At 41.8% G+C, this 18,302-nt stretch overlaps 2 protein-coding genes across 14 annotated transcripts in view; one reads left to right on the forward strand and one right to left on the reverse strand.

The window, feature by feature from the left end:
- Positions 1 to 11,573, reverse strand: part of LOC125772391 (whirlin) — an 86,118-nt gene extending 74,545 nt beyond the window's left edge. For 8 of the 13 annotated variants that reach the window (XM_049444093.1, XM_049444092.1, XM_049444091.1 and 5 more), the window contains exons 1-2: positions 11,173 to 11,509; positions 671 to 1,359 (exon numbers count right to left, since the gene is read on the reverse strand). The gene's annotated coding sequence lies outside the window, so the exon portion shown is untranslated. The other 5 variants (XM_049444083.1, XM_049444085.1, XM_049444086.1 and 2 more) reach the window with 5 other exon arrangements.
- Positions 11,574 to 12,556: 983 nt separating this feature from the next.
- On the forward strand, positions 12,557 to 18,036 carry LOC125772383 (proprotein convertase subtilisin/kexin type 5-like). Its single transcript, XM_049444058.1, has 13 exons — positions 12,557 to 12,707; positions 12,784 to 12,903; positions 12,982 to 13,473; positions 13,531 to 14,013; positions 14,074 to 14,565; positions 14,621 to 15,118; positions 15,184 to 15,666; positions 15,726 to 15,980; positions 16,044 to 16,505; positions 16,576 to 17,052; positions 17,107 to 17,316; positions 17,385 to 17,639; positions 17,706 to 18,036. The coding sequence occupies exons 1-13, from the start codon at positions 12,641 to 12,643 to the stop codon at positions 17,897 to 17,899; spliced, it is 4,488 nt and encodes a 1,495-aa protein (XP_049300015.1). The 5' UTR covers positions 12,557 to 12,640; the 3' UTR covers positions 17,900 to 18,036.
- Positions 18,037 to 18,302: the final 266 nt, after the last annotated feature.

An 18,302-nucleotide genomic window follows, 5' to 3' on the forward strand; every position in this document is an offset into this window, starting at 1 on the left:
ATAAAATAAAAAATATGTTTCGAAACAAAAAAACAGGTAAATCTTTAGTATGAAACTATTTTACAATTAAATTGAAGTCAAAACATCTTTAAGAGTTGAATAAACATTCATTTGAACGTGGAAATGTGCAAAATTCAATAAAAATTGCACTACCTACACGGGTAGGTGGTTATAGAAGTAAGGATGTATTTTTGGTCATTAAAACAAAGGATAAAAAGTGAATGACCCAAAAAGAATAAAAGTAAAAACCCAGAGCAGTAATAATATTTAATTCAATATTTCTAGCCTTTTTTTAACGTTAATATTTTACAAAAGTATTATTCACGTTAAATAGATCCGATCGTAACCAGATAGGATGCTAAAAATAGATCGAATAAAAAGGGGTAGAAAATAGAACACAATGCACATTTGCAAGCGAAGCGTCTATTTTCCATCATACTCTTTTGTACGCCTTATAAAAAAAAACCCGGGATTTCTCAGACAATTTTCTTTCCGGGCATGAATGAAGGCACAGCATGAATAGAGCGTTCAACGGTACTGGCAAAGTTTATTTTTGTAAAGGCAAGTAGAATGATTAAACATTTCTCATTTTCCTCAATTCATAATCTTATCCATCAATTTCTATTTTATCTCTAGATTCTTCATCGAATTATTCGCCTTCGATACGTACCTTTTCTGTTAACGTTATCCGAAATATGAAGCACAGCAGCTGAGTAGAGAATAATCCATCGCTTCACCGCATCAGGCCATGCCGCGGGCACTAAGAAGGTTCTGACATATTAGCAAGCTAATTAACAACGTACGATACGATACACTTCATTTTTACTAGCAGCTTTGCACCCTATTTTCGCTACCACCTTGTTTTCTGCACCCCCTTTTTTCACACACACACACACACACACAACTGACACAGACACAGATACTGCAGATATGAAGCGCACCAACGTATGCACCCGTTACCACCCTTATGCTGATGCTTTACACCGTATTCGATCACTCTGCTACGTTCCTTGCTGACCACACTGCATGCACGACGGCATGAGGTTTCCGGAATCACATTATTTTAATCTTACTTCACTTCACACAAATAGCAGCAAGCGGCTTTGGCTGGCTGGCGCACTTGATAGGCGACTTTGACACTTAGTGGTCGATAGCACGCGAATCGATTTTCACACCGTACCACTCACATACCATCGTGATCGCTATTTATTTTATTTTTTTTTCTCACACTTTGTGGATTATAACGCGCGCGTGCCACTTGTTTAGTTTTGCAAAATTGCAATTTCTATATTATCTGCACACTGTGGGTAGGGGCGGATGAGGGATAATTCGCTAACCATCACCAGCCGGTATCAGCCACTGGAAATAGGTAGAATCGGAAATTTATGATCGGTTTGATTACCGTGTTTGTCGAGAGTGCACCGGGCAATGGGAGGGAATTTTGACGTGGAGGAGCACATACACCCACACCATCCCTATTTAATATCAATCGCGATAGAAGAGTTGACATGCGCCCGCAAGCACGATTGCAAAACGTGGTGGTTGCATATTTCAACGAATAACAGGCAACGAACAGCCGAGGATATCATTGGTGAAGGTAACGTACTGACGTAAAATAGTGCTTCAGTTATATTGGGAGAAAAACAAAAACGAAAAAAAACACGAAAGAAAAATCTCCCCAACCCGGAAGCTGCTAAGGGGAAGAATTTCACCACCGCTGTTGCATAAAGTAAAGCAGTGAAAGGATCGTTTTTGTGCCTACTGTGCATTCAATACTTGCATCATCGATGCCGAAGGCGAAAGCGATAGAAAGATAAAGTGCATCCTGTTCATACGCCGTGCTTATCACCGGGAATGACTCTGTGACGTATGTGACGCACGACCACCTTGATTCGGGAAAATGTCGTTTCGCAAGCAACGAAACACAATGGAATGCAGCAGCTGAAGCAAGGAAGGGAAGGGATAAAATGGCATCCCTTATCAGCACTTCCTTCCACTTTGTTGTTGTTGTTGCTGTTGCGGCTAATCGTCCTCTACCATGTTGAGCTTGTTTCACTTTCTGGCTCATTGACACAGTTTTCGGTGTGCCCGGGATTTTGCCATCGTCTGCAAAATTCTGTCGTGTTGTGTCCTTTAACCTTGTGCGTTCTTTTTTTTGTTGTTACCCAAACAACCCAGAAAAAAAGACACACAAAATACCGCGTCAGCAAATATTCGGAACGAAATGCAAGACAAAGTTGCTGCACTGCACACCGTACACAGTTAGCTTTTCTTTGGAGAACACACACACACACACGCACACATACAGAGAGAAGAATTTCCTTCTCGTTGCACGTGTGAACCGACCAACAGTGCGCTCTGTTTCTTGTTCCCTGGCCTTGAGATGCACCCGTCCAAGAGTGAAAAGCGTATCATCCCGCGCACAATCTCTTGCTTCCGGTGGAGCGACCCTGAGCGCAACTTCCTGTGTACCCTGATACCCTTACCCTACCGTGGCGACCGCTCCCCGTGACCTTAGCAAGGTGAGCTAAAGTGTGTGTGTGTGTGTGCCCAGCGTGCGTCCGGTTGCTCCAATTATACGTTTCAGCAAACTGAGCAGGTGTTAACTAGAGATCAAAGCGAGTGACATCAAAAACGGGTTGATCATGGTGGAAAGTTCTGGTCAGCTTCAGGCGATGGAGATGTGTCCGGTTGAGTTTGTGAAGGTTTCGCAGCTAGGATAGGGACACGAATTCAAAGGTGCGTGTGCGAAGTTGTGCGTGCTGTGTACGTCACCATCATCATCATGAAACCCTAACGCAACGTCATTTGCAATGCTCCAGGAATAATACACAACCGTGTGCTGACGTTCAGCTTTCCACACTAAACATATCAGTTTTACAGTTTGCTTTTTTCTCAAAGCTCTCTCTCTCTTTCTCTCTCTTACTCTTGATCTGCTCCCACTCATTGTATGATTTACGTATCACTTTGGACTGTGTCATCCGTTGGAAGGATTCCCTTTCTTCCGAAAAACAACACACACACACACACACAAAAAAACGAGAGAACTGTCAAAAAACCCGTTCATGTACGAAACGCCTGCGCCCTGTTCGTATGCTCAACCAACCGTGTGTTCCTTTATTTTTGCTGGAAAAACCACCCCACACCAGCTTTCCCATGGTGCTCATGGAAAAGTGTGCTTTTACTCAGAGCATGTGTACAGCTCCCAGTCTCTTTCTCTCTCTCTCTCTCGCTCACTCTCCCTAATGGGCTTCAATAAATCTGCGTGTGAATCTGCTCATTCGTTGTACTTGGGGGAAATACACGGTTTTGCGCGGATATGTAACGGACCGAATCAAACCTTTTGCAACCTGTACCAATCTTTATGCTCGAACGAATCGGTTTCTTCGCATTAAAGCTGATTAAAGTGAAAGGTGATGCATGATATATCCCACTGGATTCCAGTCATGCTGTACCTTAAGGTGTTGTAAATGTTTTCAACCCGGAAATTATCTTTTAGATTTATTTTGTTTATAACTCTTAGTGTAAATTTGTGTGTTTAGATGTGTGTTGGCATATAATTAAAATGCTTTTGTCAAAAATAATCGGGAATTTAAAAGCATTATTGAAGGAAAACATTTTAAAGCATTATTATCAAGTAATGCCAGATATTTGTAACATCTCATGCAAAAATTTAAGGCAATCGATTCTTATATTGTAAAAAATCTATGAGCTTCGATTTGCAAATCTTTGTTATGAGAAAAACACTTTTGCAATAAAGAATGAATTATTTCTTTAGTCCATATCAATGCGTTTTCAAAAGGTACTAGGCGTCTCCATGGAATGAATACTAAAAAGAAAAACATATTAAAATTTGCCTTCATGCATGGGCCCTGTTCAAAGGTGACTAAATTTAATTTAGTACTGGTTAAAAGTAATATACTGTGACGATTTTTTGACTCCTTTGAGTAACAATGTTAAAATTTATTGTTCATCTAATTACATGATCCAAAGGTACTAGGCGTCTCCATAGATAGACTATTAGAACATATTCAAATCTACCACTAAAGTTTCAAAAATTCATATTAGTACTGATTAAAAGAAATATTCTGTGAAGGATTTTTGACTGCTTTGTGCAAGAATGTTAAAATTTCTTATTCATTTCATGAACAATAGGTACTAGGCGTCTCCATGGATAGACTTATAGTACATATTCAAATCTGCCTTTGAGACATGAGCTCTGTACAAAGCTAACTAAATTCATTCTACTACTGATCAAAAGAAATATTCTGTGAAGGATTTTTAATTCGTTTGTGTAAGAAAGTGTCAATTGATTGTTCATCTAATTACATGATAAAAAAGTACTAGGCGTCTCCATGGATAGACTAATAGTACATATTCAAATCTACCTTTCCAACATGAGCTCTGTTCAGAGCTGACTAAATTCATTTTAGTACTGATTAAAAGTAGTATTCTGTGATGGATTTTTAACCCCTTTGTGTAAGAAAGTGTCAATTGATTGTTCATCTAATTACATGATCCAAAAGTACTAGGCGTCTCCATGGATAGACTAATAGTACATATTCCAATCTACCTTTCCAACATGAACTCTGTTCAGAGCTGACTAAATTCATTTTAGTACTGGTTAAAAGTAATATTCTGTGATGGATTTTTAACTCCTTTGTGTAAGAAAATGTCAATTGATTGTTCATCTAATTACATGATCCAAAAGTACTAGGCGTCTCCATGGATAGACTAATAGTACATATTCTAATCTACCTTTAAAACATGAACTCTGTTCAAAGCTGACTAAATTCATTTTAGTACTGGTTAAAAGTAATATTCTGTGATGGATTTTTAACTCCTTTGTGTAAGAAAGTGTCAATTGATTGTTCATATCATTTCATGATCTAAAGGTACTAGGCGTCTCCACCAAAAAGTTTGATATATTAAACCTTTTATCAGTGATCGAAAAAATATGATCAGAAGAATTTAATGTTGTATCCTCATTGACCTCATTATTGACACAAGCTCGCCAGATTTTAGTTGGTTGGTTATGTAACGAGAATGATACCGGATAATCCAAACCTAGATTGAGATCCAGTGATGAAGTTATCAATCCGAAACAATTTAAGCGACTTCGGCAACAGATAAAGTCCTTTAAATTGTTTGTAAAGCCTCATTAAAAGAAGAAAATGTATATTGACTCCGTACTAAAAAAATTGCTTCTCTAAAATTACTAAGAAACGTAATTTGCTCAATGTGCTCAAAGAAATTAAATTGCTGCTGTGTACACAACCAAATGTGTGAGCACATTTCTGTTTGCTCCAAATAAAAAAAAAACATCATTCCAAAGTCGATCAATATGCAAACATAAATTTCCTTCACACGGAACTAATCAATTTACACGCTGATAAGTCAGAAGGCGACGAAATCAACGACTAGCCGATCCTCACGTACCGCCATTCCATCACCCATACAATGTCCAGACAAATATCTTCCCAATCATCGCTGATCGATCGAATAAATAAATCCCAATTCATGCAAATACGGCGCGAAACCGTTCATCGCGGCTCGCTGATTTCCGGCCCGAGCGAAAGATAAAGCGAGCCGAGAGCGATGAAGATGGTGGAAGAGTGCACACGTCCTTGATTAAATTTCATCACGTTCTATAGCGGAGTGGTTTCAAGACAGGAAGCGAGCGAAAAGCGGACCATCGGCGCTTGCCGGCGGAAACAAGGACGAATTAATCCTTCCAAAATGATGGCTCATTTTGGGGGGAGGCGTTTCTGTTGCGCGTTACAGTCGGATGTTCTCGCATGATCAATCATCACCGTACATCGTCACGTCCACGTACGGTGACGCACGTTCATTCGGCAGAACACGATGCTCAACGCGTGGGTACCCACTTTCCGACTGTCGCATCATTTTCTACCATCACGGGCCCGTCATATGGAAAGCGGAACAATTTTCCATAATAGTTCTCGTTGTCCTACCACCCGAATGAGTATTGCTTGTTTTCAAGGGGCCCAGTCAAGGTAGATTCGATGGGAAAATGTACATCCGAAATCGTTAGAACGCCATCTCCGAGGGTGTTGTCTCCCGTTCTACGGCACTTCACAGATGCAGCAAGGCATCGAGAGTCCACCCGGGGACCCGGGGTTTTTGTGTGTGGGGGAGAGAAAAGTTGTGTGTCCTAATTTTGCCCAGTTTCTTGTTTTGTTTCCATTTTTCCTGCTTTGCCGGCGTTGTTGCTCTAGCAAGCGGTTACCGGTTGTAGGCTGGCCATAACCACCACCATTGGGTTGATTGGGTGGAAAAGCCAAGAAAAAAATTGCAATAGAGGCATAGGCTACGAAAAAAGACCCAAGACATACACACCGATGTAGGATCGTCGTTCTGAAAATGAATATTCGTATGCAGGGCACGACTATGATGTTGAACTTTAGTGGGTTCTCAAATGTTCCAATGCAAAGCCCAGCACCATCCGACTCGGTGGTGTATATCTTTTTTTTAGGCCACTGAAAAACCGATCACTTTCCTGCCGTTACGACCTTGCCCAGCCAATTCTCGTCGCCACACGCGTTGCCGGAAATAACGCCACCGAAGACGACAACACTAATGTGAAGCGGAAAAATGAACGTCAGAACACTTCCTAGACCTTCGGCGAGTGCCAGGACGGATGGTGAGCGTGAAAAACAGAAGATGCATTGAACAATTGGTAGATTTCGGCGTACAGTAGTGTGCGCCAAATTTGCTAGTTCTACAGCAATCGATCGAATCTGGCTGACAGTGGCCGTTTCGTTCCGTACAATATCGTCGAGTTTCTGATATTTTTTTTTCCGGCAGCTAGAAAGTGCGGAAGCAATGTATGAAGGGGTTTTTGGGTAGGCATAAAACCGCGTAAGAAGAGCTAATTTATATGCTCCATCTTGGGAGCTTTTAGTTCTCTCGTGGTTTCTAATTTATTTCCTCTTTTTTTTCTCCGGTCGTGTGTTTCTGATTGTTCCGAGACATGTGTATGATCATTGAGGACAGCAGTCCTGGTGGTTTGGATGGAACGCAAAACGGGCCTCTTTGTATGGAGAACCTCCAGTTCGAAATAGGTTTCGATTTTGGGCTGAAGAATGCTTCTGGTGTTCGTTGCGAAATTGGTACGATGGTAGTACAGGCGGTTTGAAGCTTTTAGCTAATTTTATTGGTTTTTCATCGACGAGAGTGAAGGATAGAACTTTTCCGAGAATGTGATTTTAGTTGTTCATATAGGCATACTTGTTCATTGGATTGAATTTACATTCCATCGGAGAATTGATTAATGATACTTTGATTGGATGTCAAATTTGATTTCACAACCATTTTACCCAGTTTTGTACTGATCGTAGTGAGAATCTGGACCAGGCGTAATATTCAATTCGACATTACGGATTATACTATTAGACAGACTTGTTTGATATCAAATAAACAAAGTTCTAATAACAAATGTTACCTAAACCTAGAAAGTAAAAATAATGTTATTTGGTTAAAAAAAGAAGGTTTAATAAAGATAATATGGTCCTCTGAATTTAACCAATAAATAAGAAGCAAGAGATAAGTTATTTTCGCTAGCAATACGTCCAGGCCATTATTCTTGAAAAATATCCCACATGTTGGGTTATGTTGGGTTAGAGGTTTTTAAGATAAACATATCTTAAGAATGATCAACATATTTTCGAATATTTTTCAAGGTTAAAATGATTCATATGAATAACATTTATCGTAACTAATTTGGGCTCCATACAGCTATCATAAACAATTTCTTTAGGATAAATTGTAGTGTTCTAAATCTAGCATCATCGACAGTGCATACAATCGACTAGAATAGAAATTGCTTGAAAAAGCACACATTTTACCGCTCTATTTTTATTTAGGAATATAATTTAAAAATCTTCTGCCTTGTTTGTAAAGCAGAATTAGTTTACTATTCTATTCTTAACACAAGGACTTTTGTGCAAATTATAAGGAAACATTTTAGTAATGTCAGAATTGATAGACTTGGTAAGGCACGACTCAACAACACGCCTTGTCTAGTCTGAACGTATCACCCCACTCCGTATCCAGGTCTGGCTATTCAGCTGTGGGTACTTCATGACCCAGATAACGATCCGTTATTCATGGCTGTCCAAGAACGACCACTGTGACAGAATTGAATACGCCACAAACTTCCAATTTATTGAAATCCCTTATCTGCCTGATAGAAAATTGATAAAACCTTAGCAATTCTATTAGTTTTCAAAAAAAAAATCTGCTTAATGTCATCCTTATGTCTTAAAAACTGTTTCTGAAATAGTTGTATGTTTAAACTCATTGTTAGAAATTCTCAGACAATCAGGAAGTTTGAAATGAATAATATGTTTTGAATAGCTTTCTGCTCGGAAACGCAACAGATTGTATATACTTCGTTCAATTAATCATTGTCACGATAATGAAACCAGACTACCCAATTTATGAAGCGGTATAAAACCCAATTATATTTTTCTTTTTTTTCCGCCAACACCCTTTGGGAAATTACTAATACAGCGTGAAACTTTACACAGAATGATAAAAAAAGCAAAATAAAAAATATGCTCCTTAATTTCCAATTAATTCAAACAGGTAATTTAAAACTCATGACTAACACAAGGACCTGGGTCCACCAGTCAGCCCACCGTCTGCAAATGTGATCCAGCCCTCCGATAGAAAAAACACGTGGAAACGAAATAGCTTATTAGCAATGCCAATTAAGGCCTGCGAAAATGTCTTCTTCGCACTTTTGTTTTTTTTTCTCCAACAGAAGCTTATCAATCAGTTGAAAGAAGAAAAAAACACAAAACCCTCCAAGAAGAACAAAATGACCAAACTGTTTCATAAAGCAAAACGCGTAAGAAAATCGATTCCACGGAGTTCCTCCAAAATACAAGTAACGTCAAAACGTTTGTTCGGCGCACGCAAAATCCCCGCAACAACGATCGCACACACGAATCGGTTCACACAATCAAACGGCCAACAACCTGGAGCATTGAAGGGGGTGAGGGTGGGAACCCGTCGAGCAGAAAGAGAGAGAGGGACAGTACCGTAATCGTTCACCCACCAAAGGCGATCGGCTTTTCACACCACCACCTACCAATCCGATGCGGATGGAAGGTAAACCTCGCTGGGTGGGAAGAATGGTTTTAAGGGTTTCCTTCGATTACTATAAGTTGGTACACACACTGATCCCTAGGCCACGTGTGTCCCAACACTATCCACTGTCGCGCTAATTGTTGCAGGGAGGAATTAAATCATGCACGAAACGAGACCACTGCGTTACATGCGCTACCGCAGATGGCTGTGCGTTTGTTGTTGTTGGTTTACTAAAGGTTACTTAGTGTTGTGCACGGGTCGGTGCGTACACGTTCAGTGTGTGTCGCTATTCGCCCTATCCCGATGACGGTGCCACACATCACCAGCAGCAGCGTACGTCACGCGCAAAACACGCACACTCACATACACCCGTCAAGAACGTGTAGTAAGGCACCGTCACGTTAGGACATTCGAACTATTGAAGGGGGGTGCATCTTCCCACGGCACCAGACAACGTCGTCGGTGTGTCGAGACTCCGCGGGAACACATCACATACAGTGCGCGCCAGCTCGTCTTCATTCCATTGCACACACGAAACGGGCAGCATACTACCACCACCACCTTCACCACCACCACCACGAACTACCTACTGACAAGGAGGCGCCAACACACACTACCACCGATACCGTCACAGTAGTAGGCGCTGCTTTAGTAGCCTTTGCACGACACGTCGTACGCTGCTCTATTCTATAAAACACATTCAAACACACATACGCACTGATGCACGCACACATGCTCCTCACGATTTCTCGAAACACACTCACACACCAACACATTCGTACGCCCTTACAACGTCACAGACACACACACATATACACCCACAAAAGACGAAGGAATGAAATCGCGAACCCCTAGTACACCCTCCGTGTGTGTGAGTGAGTGTGTGTGTGTGTGCACTAGGTAGTACACTCCCTTGCACTGCTGTTGCCACCTTGCCCTAATTCCGTTCTCGCGCACACACAATGGGTGAAAGCACATTTTTCACTTTTCCTTTTCGGGACCTGCCAATTTCTAGTCGATGAAGCAAACATACACACACACACGTACCACGTACTTTGACAATGGCAAATGGAGGCAGAAAAGGGCAATTTTCACATCGCGGGGACAGTACGGGGTTTTCCCTGCGCGGCCTGATGTTTATGCTGGAATGGGGCAAAGTCACGGCTTTCGAAGAATGGCTGCTGCTCACACCCACATTTTTTCAAAGCGCGCACACACACACACACACATACTCGCACACACACACACACACACGTTTGACAGCGAAATGAAGTCTGTAAGCTGTGGCGCCCTTTAAGTAGGCATTGGATGAACTAGGAAGATGCGTTACGGGACGACGGGTAACGTGTAACGCGTACGATTCCTTTGTGAAGGAGGCACCCACAAAAAAAGGGCTTTCAAAGTCAAACTCATCGCTGGGTAGGGTTTCTGGTGAAAAGCGCAGCAGTGTGGCATCGATACGTGGCAAAGACGTGTTGGTTAATGTTGTCAACCATTTTCGGGAGTTTTCCCCCATCGTGCTTATCGGACGCTTCAGGGATAGAATGGCGTCTTGGGTGCGTGTTCACCGTAATCGCAAAGTATCCTGGATCGATTCGTACTACGGCCGTGTGTGCCCCTTATCGCAAGCCGATTTGAAGTAACCTTTCTTGGAAATGGACATCCACCCTCTCCAGATTCGCTCTCTTTCTCGCGCGCTCTGTCTCTCTCTCTCTTTCTTTCTAGCACTCATATTCATCACACACAAACGCATCCCACCAAATGTCCACCTTGCACACAGGTTATGCTGCTTTCGTTTGACTACTTTACATCCACACCAAGAGGAAATACTGATTGTAGACACTTTAGATTAGCTGTTTTAGGAGTTGTTTTTCCCGCCCCCCCGCCAATCCCGTCACTCGTTACGCAGCCAAAACCAATTACAAGAAAGGGGAGTGAAAGAAAGTGGACTGCTTCACTATCGGAATGTGAAAAACGGGCGCCGTTTGGAGGTGACCGTACCGTTTCCCATTGAATGCTCTGTTGCAAAGAAGAAGGCAAAAAAAAACTCCCAACCTTGCGAATTCCCTGTTGTGTGGGTGTGTGCGATGAGATGATGCGGCGAGAACGATGGAAAGGAAGGTTATTGCCACCTCATTCACGGTTCACTCGTCAGGCAAAACAGCCTGTTAGTGTGTGGGCACTGCGTGTGTGTGTACGGCGTAGCAAAACCATGTTTATGCTACGATTGTTCTCGACGAACAAATTCCTACGTTTAAGCAGTTTCACTGGGTCACTTTTCACAATAGTAAAACCGAAACAGTCTATCCTTTGCGATCTGGTTCCCCTTTTTTGTGGGGTAAAAAAAGATTGATTTTATCCTCTGTGTCCCCAGGACTGAGGGCGAATGGAGTTGCGAATCGTACCGTCGTATGCTTTACTTCGAACGTTTCACCTCGAACTGAAATTCATCATGGCTACTGCGATGGAGTAATGTGAGAGTTTTGCTCGTTTAACGAAAGAGCGAGAGAGAGAGAACTGATTGGAAAAGCTTTCCCAGCCGACTTTGGCTTGACAGGTTGTGAAGGCTTTGGGAAAAGTATGATTCAAAATGAAAGGAAACTTGAACATTTTTTTAGAGAGAGCGAGAACGCTTGCTCACCTGGAGAGAAGGAAACGTCAAAGCCATGACGTGAGAGAACTTTGAAAGAGATAGAACGAGGAAAAACTGATTGACAGGAGAAAGCTGTCAGGGAAGCTTTTGTGGACAATAATGAAAAGCGTGTGTCGGAAAATCGCAAAGGAAAAACATCGCCCGAAATGTCAAATTTGAAATGTTTTCCAAAGGTAAAACATCGCACAAAATGTTGTTGCTGGAAAATTTACGCTTATGGTATGATTTTTTTAAAAATTATATTCAACGAAAACAGGAAATAAAACAATAAAAGGCTAGAACAGAATTCGCTACTTGAAATAGGACTGGACTCAGTGATTCAATCACGCCAACGCCGCACTTCAAATGGGACGTCAGGTGCACGATTTGAATAGCCTCATTGCACCACAATCCTTCAGAACTCAATAAATCCGCTTTACGCTACCGTACTACAGATTCAATTGTTTCAGGGATTTAGGCTAGGCTCTTGCTGCGTGATGCACTTAACACACAATTGGAAGCTCGTGACACGCTCAACACAGGGTGAGTCTGAATTGATGGCCATCAGTTTGCTCTTCTTAGAGACTCTCTAGTATCTTAGTGATTTCCAATAGAATTCAGGCCCGAATAATCCAATCCTATACGGAAGATATTCAATTATTAGTGACCTTCTATTGATTTAATGTTGTATGTTAATGTTCTGCACACGTGCGCTATTATAGGTGCAAATAAACAAAAACTGGCAACACGGCTGATAAGATTATTGTTTGCACGGTTCTTTACAGAAGGTACTTGAGCTGGTTAGGGTTATCTATAGCTTCATAGCACTAGGATTCTTCACTCAGTTGGCGCTTGCAGCTCATACCGCTCGTACCAGGTTTAGCCGTAAAGATGAAGTTACTAACCGGAACCCTTGTAACTTTGCTTATCTGCTTCCAGTTTTTTGACACATCGCAGGGTAAACCTCCAGAGTGGATGTCTAATTAAGTCACTTAAATCTAATTTATCTTTAACTGTGTGTCTAATCGTTCTAGCATTCGTATCTCAATGTTTGGTCTGTGATTCTAACCAGACGGAATGTGCCGAAGGTTCCTTAAAGTACATACAATCCTGCCCGACTGGAAGTGAGGCCTGTTTTACAAGTGTGACCAATGGTAAGATATTCTCAAGTGCACCGTTTATGACTTATTATCAAACGCATACTTTTTCTATTCGGTTCGTGATGCATGAAGGAGTGTTATTACGAGGTTGCTTATCACATTTGGCGACGACAGGAGTGGCTCAGAACTGTACCGAGGAGGAAGGTCATGGATGTATTAGCTGTACCGAAAATGGATGTAACACTGCGCCATGGCTCCGGTGTGCGCACTGTGACAACGATGTTGGTCCAGATAAATGTATCGATAGACAGTTCGTTGTCTTTTGTCCTCAGTATCGATCCTCGGATCGCTGCTTTGAGATAGTTGAAGGTGTTGAATTTAAATCAATCTCAAAGGGATGTGAATCTACGTTAGAGCTTGCTGGCAATACCTGTGACCCGATAGAAAGATGTAGAGTTGTAGAAAAAAATAGTAGCAACTGTACTGTTGAAACATCTCTCAAGACACCAGTGCAGTGCTTAGTGTGTTCGTCGGAAAACGATTCGAACGAAGAATGCGTTAATGGCACACTACCAGGCCAGAATTGTCCTCAGGAAGAAGATGTTTGTTTTTCACGAGTAAAAGGTAGGGGTTTTCTTTCCATTCTTGGTATGATTTTCCAATAATTGTTACATTTCACAGGAAACACATTGGAGCGGAATTGTCTCTCAACACTTCCTCCTGCAGAACGGGATGTTTGTACCGGTGAAGATAGTTCTTGTGTTACTTGCAGTGATTCTGGATGTAATACGGATCGTTTGCTCCAGTGTGTTCAGTGCAAAAAGTCTGACAATATAGAGTGTATTGATTTGATCATCAGTAGCACTTTGAAGCCGTCCTTTTGTCCAAGCTTTCTGCCCGAAGCACGATGCTTCTCGAGGATTGTTGAAGATGATCTTGAGCGCGGTTGCAGCTCAGAGTCGGCAGGGATATGTGTGGGAAACAATCGTTGTCTGTCGTGTGCCGCGGACGGATGTAATGTGGAATCGGAAACCTATCTAAACAATGTTGCCAAATGCTTTCGATGCACTTCAAACAATGGTGATAATGAGGCTTGCGACGAAGTTTACCTAGGGTCTGAGGAATGTGATCAACTGGAGGATACCTGTTTTATGCGTGTACAAGGTATGGAGAGTGTTTTCGACGTAGTGATAGTTCAATACCCTTAATCCATTCCATTTTAAGGTGACATATTGGAGCGGAATTGTTTGTCGACTCTTGTAGAGGAGGATCAGCAAAAGTGTCGTGACGGAGAATACAATTCTTGTTACAGCTGTAGTGGTTTCGGATGTAATCAGCATCCAAGGCTTAAATGTTATCGTTGCTCTAGTTTGTTGGATCCTCGTTGTGCTAATCCAGAGGAAAATGATCTTGGCTATATATTTTGCGACAGTTTCTTACCAGACGATCGATGTTACACTAGAATAGTTGATCAACACGTCGAGCGGGGTTGTGAAGTTGATTTGAACAATCACGATGAAGACGTATGTGCAGGCGACCCGATATGTTTCGCTTGTCACAGTAGTGGTTGTAACGATGTCGATGAGAATACGCTAAAAAATATGGCCAAATGTATCAGCTGCAGTACGGAGAGAGACGGAGAAGAGTGCGATAAAGCGGCAATGGAAGCGGAACAATGTGATCACTTTGAGGATGTTTGTTTCACGAGAGTTCTAGGTAAGTAACGATTACTGTAGCATAGGAATGGAAGTGCAAAGTCTATCTTTTTTAGGGAACAATCTTCAGAGGGGATGTCTTTTGACGCTTGAAGAAAACGAGCAAACTAAATGTCGTGACGAGTCCAATAAAGAATGTATTACGTGCCAGTCGCCTTCTTGTAATAATCAGCCATGGTTGAAGTGCTTAAGCTGTAAAAAATCCAACAATCCTGTCTGTAGCGACCCTGCTTCTGTATCTCAGGAGCATGAGTTAGCTTCATTCTGTACTAAATACGATGAAAAGGCGGCCTGTTATGCTAGAATTACTGAGGAAGATCTCGTAAGGGGTTGTTCTATGGAGCTATCGAATCCCAACGAGGTTTGTGCGGATACTGTAGCTTGCGAGATTTGTACAACGGATAAGTGCAATGTACAGACGGAAGATTCACTTTTGAGTTTCAGCAAATGTGTTCAATGTACATCGGGTGATGTGAACAGTGATTGTAATAAGCAACTCCCAGGAGCTACCAAATGTCCAGAAAAGAATGATAAATGTATCACCCGAGTATTTGGTAAGAATTGACCAAGAATCTGGAGATATGGCATTGGAGATAATTATGTGGTTCTTTCCATTCAGATGGAGTCTTAACAAGAGACTGTCTTTCGCTGCTGGAGGATGCGGAAAAACTCAAGTGCAACGATCCCAAAGATCTTTCTTGCATCGTATGCGAAGAGCCTGGATGTAATCAAAATCAATGGACAAAGTGTCATCAGTGTGTTCAATCTAACTCGGCAGGGTGTGAAGATGAACAGAGTGAGAGTGACGCAGAACTATGCAAGCTTTACAACGCGAACGAGGAATGCTACATAAAGCTTGATCAAAACCATCAGCTTACTCGTGGATGTGTTTCGGATGTAGGCACAAAAGATGAACTTTGTGTTGATGCGGAATTTTGCATCACCTGCCAGGGAGACTCCTGTAATAAGGCACCAGAATCTTCGTTAGTGCCACTGGCATGTCAACAATGTACGTCAGCCGATGACGAGTGTTTGGCAGGAACGATCGAGAGTAGACCGTGCCCATTACTAGATGATCGTTGCTATACTACAGTAAACAGTGGTAAGTAAGATATGTTTGATGAAGTTCCGAAATGGATTATAATCAATTATTCACCTTAGAAAAACTACTCGAACGAGGATGTTTATCCACGTTGAGTGAAGACATGCAGGAAATCTGCAAGAATGAATCGGATCCATCGTGTACCGTCTGTGCGGAGAATGGATGTAACGAGGATCGCTGGCCGAGGTGTTACCGTTGCAATAGCTCGGCGTTTGATGACAGCTGTGATCATAAGCTTAGACCAGATTTGTTGGAGTTTTGCCCATCCTACCATGAAAATACATTGTGTTATGCAGCAATCGAACAAGGATCTGGTAAGTCAAATAGACGACTTAAGGAGCGTAAAACATAATTGTATTATTGGAATATTCTTTCAGTTACAAGAGACTGTACGCACGAACAGGTAAACATCTGTGAAGGAAATAACCGTTGTGTGGCATGCAAAGATGAAGGATGTAACGATGTTCCCAAACAGCAGTTGAACACTATACACACTTGCTATCAGTGTCGCTCAGACGTTGAAGATTGTGATCATCTGAAGGATCACGTCCGAGAATGCGGTGAACGTAACGATCGTTGCTACACAAGGGTCGATGAGGATCTTATCCTTCATCGTGGATGCCTATCAGACATTGATGCGGTTGAATGCGAAAACAGTGAGCATTGTTTGACTTGTACTGATAAAAACTGCAATAATGCCCCGTGGGCAAAGTGTTTTCAGTGTAACAATAGCACCAACGAAAGGTGTTCCAGCAAGCAAACTTTCGACGACAATTTAAAGTACTGTCAGCAGTATGCAAGGCATGGAGAATGCTATACAATGCTCGATCCAATCGATTGTGAGTAATTGTGTTGTTTTCCGGAGAATAGCCTTAAAGTTTTGAATTTACTTTCATTTCCAAACATTAGTTAGACGTGGTTGTACGTCCGACCTGGACGATGTACCGTGCAATATTCCAGAGGATTGTGTTCAGTGTAAAGGCGATGGATGCAATCGCGAATCGCTGAAGAGTTACTTCAATCCAGCGCACTGTTTACGATGCCACTCGGACATGCATATCGGATGCATTAATGGGACTGCACCAGCGCTGGCTTGCGCTAATCCGGACGATGTTTGCTTCTACCGTAGAGCGTCTACCAAAGCCATACATCGTGGATGTCTGTCAGAGCTTACAGCTACCGACCAAAGGATGTGTCAGAGTACGACCAGTTCGGCCTGCCATACGTGCGATGAGAATGGTTGCAACACGCCCAAATGGCGTAGCTGTTATAAGTGCAGCAGTCACGTGGATGAATCGTGCGCCGAAAAGCAAACGAAAGGTACATTTTTGGAGTTTTGTCTAAAAATCGACGATGATTGTTTCGAGAATAATAACCACGGCGAAAGTAAGTTGTAAGCGTAAAGGGATTTCTACTATCAGTAACACCTTTCCATTGTAGTTTACAGAGGATGTGGTAGACACTACTGTGGAGAAAAGAAAACTTGTGTCGAGTGTGGATCCGATGCATGCAACGAGCGGGCAGAAAGTGCTTTGCGACCGTCTCATTGTTTAGTTTGCGAATCCACAGATCCATTCTGTGCGAATGGTACAAGCATGAATCAGTACTGTGATTACCTAAATGAACCTTGTTTTACCTTAGTTCGCGATGGTATGTCTTTGAATTGTTACAAAAGTTTATTTTCTTAAATAAATAAATAAATCTACTTTCTCATATAGATGGCATCCTGGAGCGGGGCTGCTTTTCAAAGCTCCATGAAAGCTACAAAAACAAATGCTTGGACGAAACGGACCGTTCCTGTGTAGCATGCAACAGCAATTCATGTAATCGGGATCCCTGGCGGCAGTGTGTACAGTGTCGATCATTGGAGCTTGATCAGTACTGTTCCAGAGAGACAAGCCTTTTGAAATCGCACTTTTGCTCACGTTTCCAGCGTAATGATCTGTGCTACGCGAAGGATGTACAAGGAATAGGTAGAATATTTAATTACCTTTTTAATTATTTTTTACTTTTAATACATATTCTGTTTACTTTCACAGTCATTCGAGGATGTCAATCAGACTACAGCACCCAAGAAGATCCGTGTGAGGGATTAGAGAAAAGGAACTGTTATACATGCGACTCTGATCATTGCAATGTTAAAACACTAAACGGTGTTGATTACTTGAATTCCATGGAAAAGTGGACATTCGTTGTTCTAGCATTGCTCCAAGGATTTCTCAGCTGGTACTAAACTGAGTTGAAGTGGATCGTTCATATGTTCCAACAGGTCCGACATTAATCGAAACTAGTCAATACTGTGCTACTATGTGTATAATGTGCTCATATAATGTTTATTCCAATTTATAATGAACAAAGTATAAATAAATAGCTTGTGAGAAATTCTCACGGAGTGCTGGCTGTAAATTTTCGGAGTTTTTTCCACCAAGCCGAGAAAGCCGTAATCGTCGCGCGCCGTTCTGTTTGTGACTGTGTATTCGTCTGTCAAGTTCATTATTACATAGTTCATTTGCTAATCCTAAAGTTCACTTACTGCCCTAGATGAATAGTCCAATTAACTAATTCCCTTTCAGTTCGTCCGTGAAACATTTCATGAAAGATTTCCTATAATTCCGAATCTATTTTCAACATTCCCG

The sequence above is a fragment of the Anopheles funestus genome, chromosome 3RL (assembly GCF_943734845.2).
Source record: "Anopheles funestus chromosome 3RL, idAnoFuneDA-416_04, whole genome shotgun sequence".
Taxonomy (NCBI): Eukaryota; Metazoa; Arthropoda; class Insecta; order Diptera; family Culicidae; genus Anopheles; species Anopheles funestus.

What these genes read in the sequence shown, in the direction of transcription:
- LOC125772383 (XM_049444058.1), top strand. Translation starts at nt 12,641, where the DNA reads ATGAAGTTACTAACCGGAACCCTTGTAACTTTGCTTATCTGCTTCCAG. An exon ending in ATGTATCACCCGAGTATTTG is followed by an intron (nt 15,119 to 15,183) that starts GTAAGAATTGAC and finishes CTTTCCATTCAG; the next exon opens with ATGGAGTCTTAACAAGAGAC. An exon ending in TTTTACCTTAGTTCGCGATG is followed by an intron (nt 17,317 to 17,384) that starts GTATGTCTTTGA and finishes TTTCTCATATAG; the next exon opens with ATGGCATCCTGGAGCGGGGC.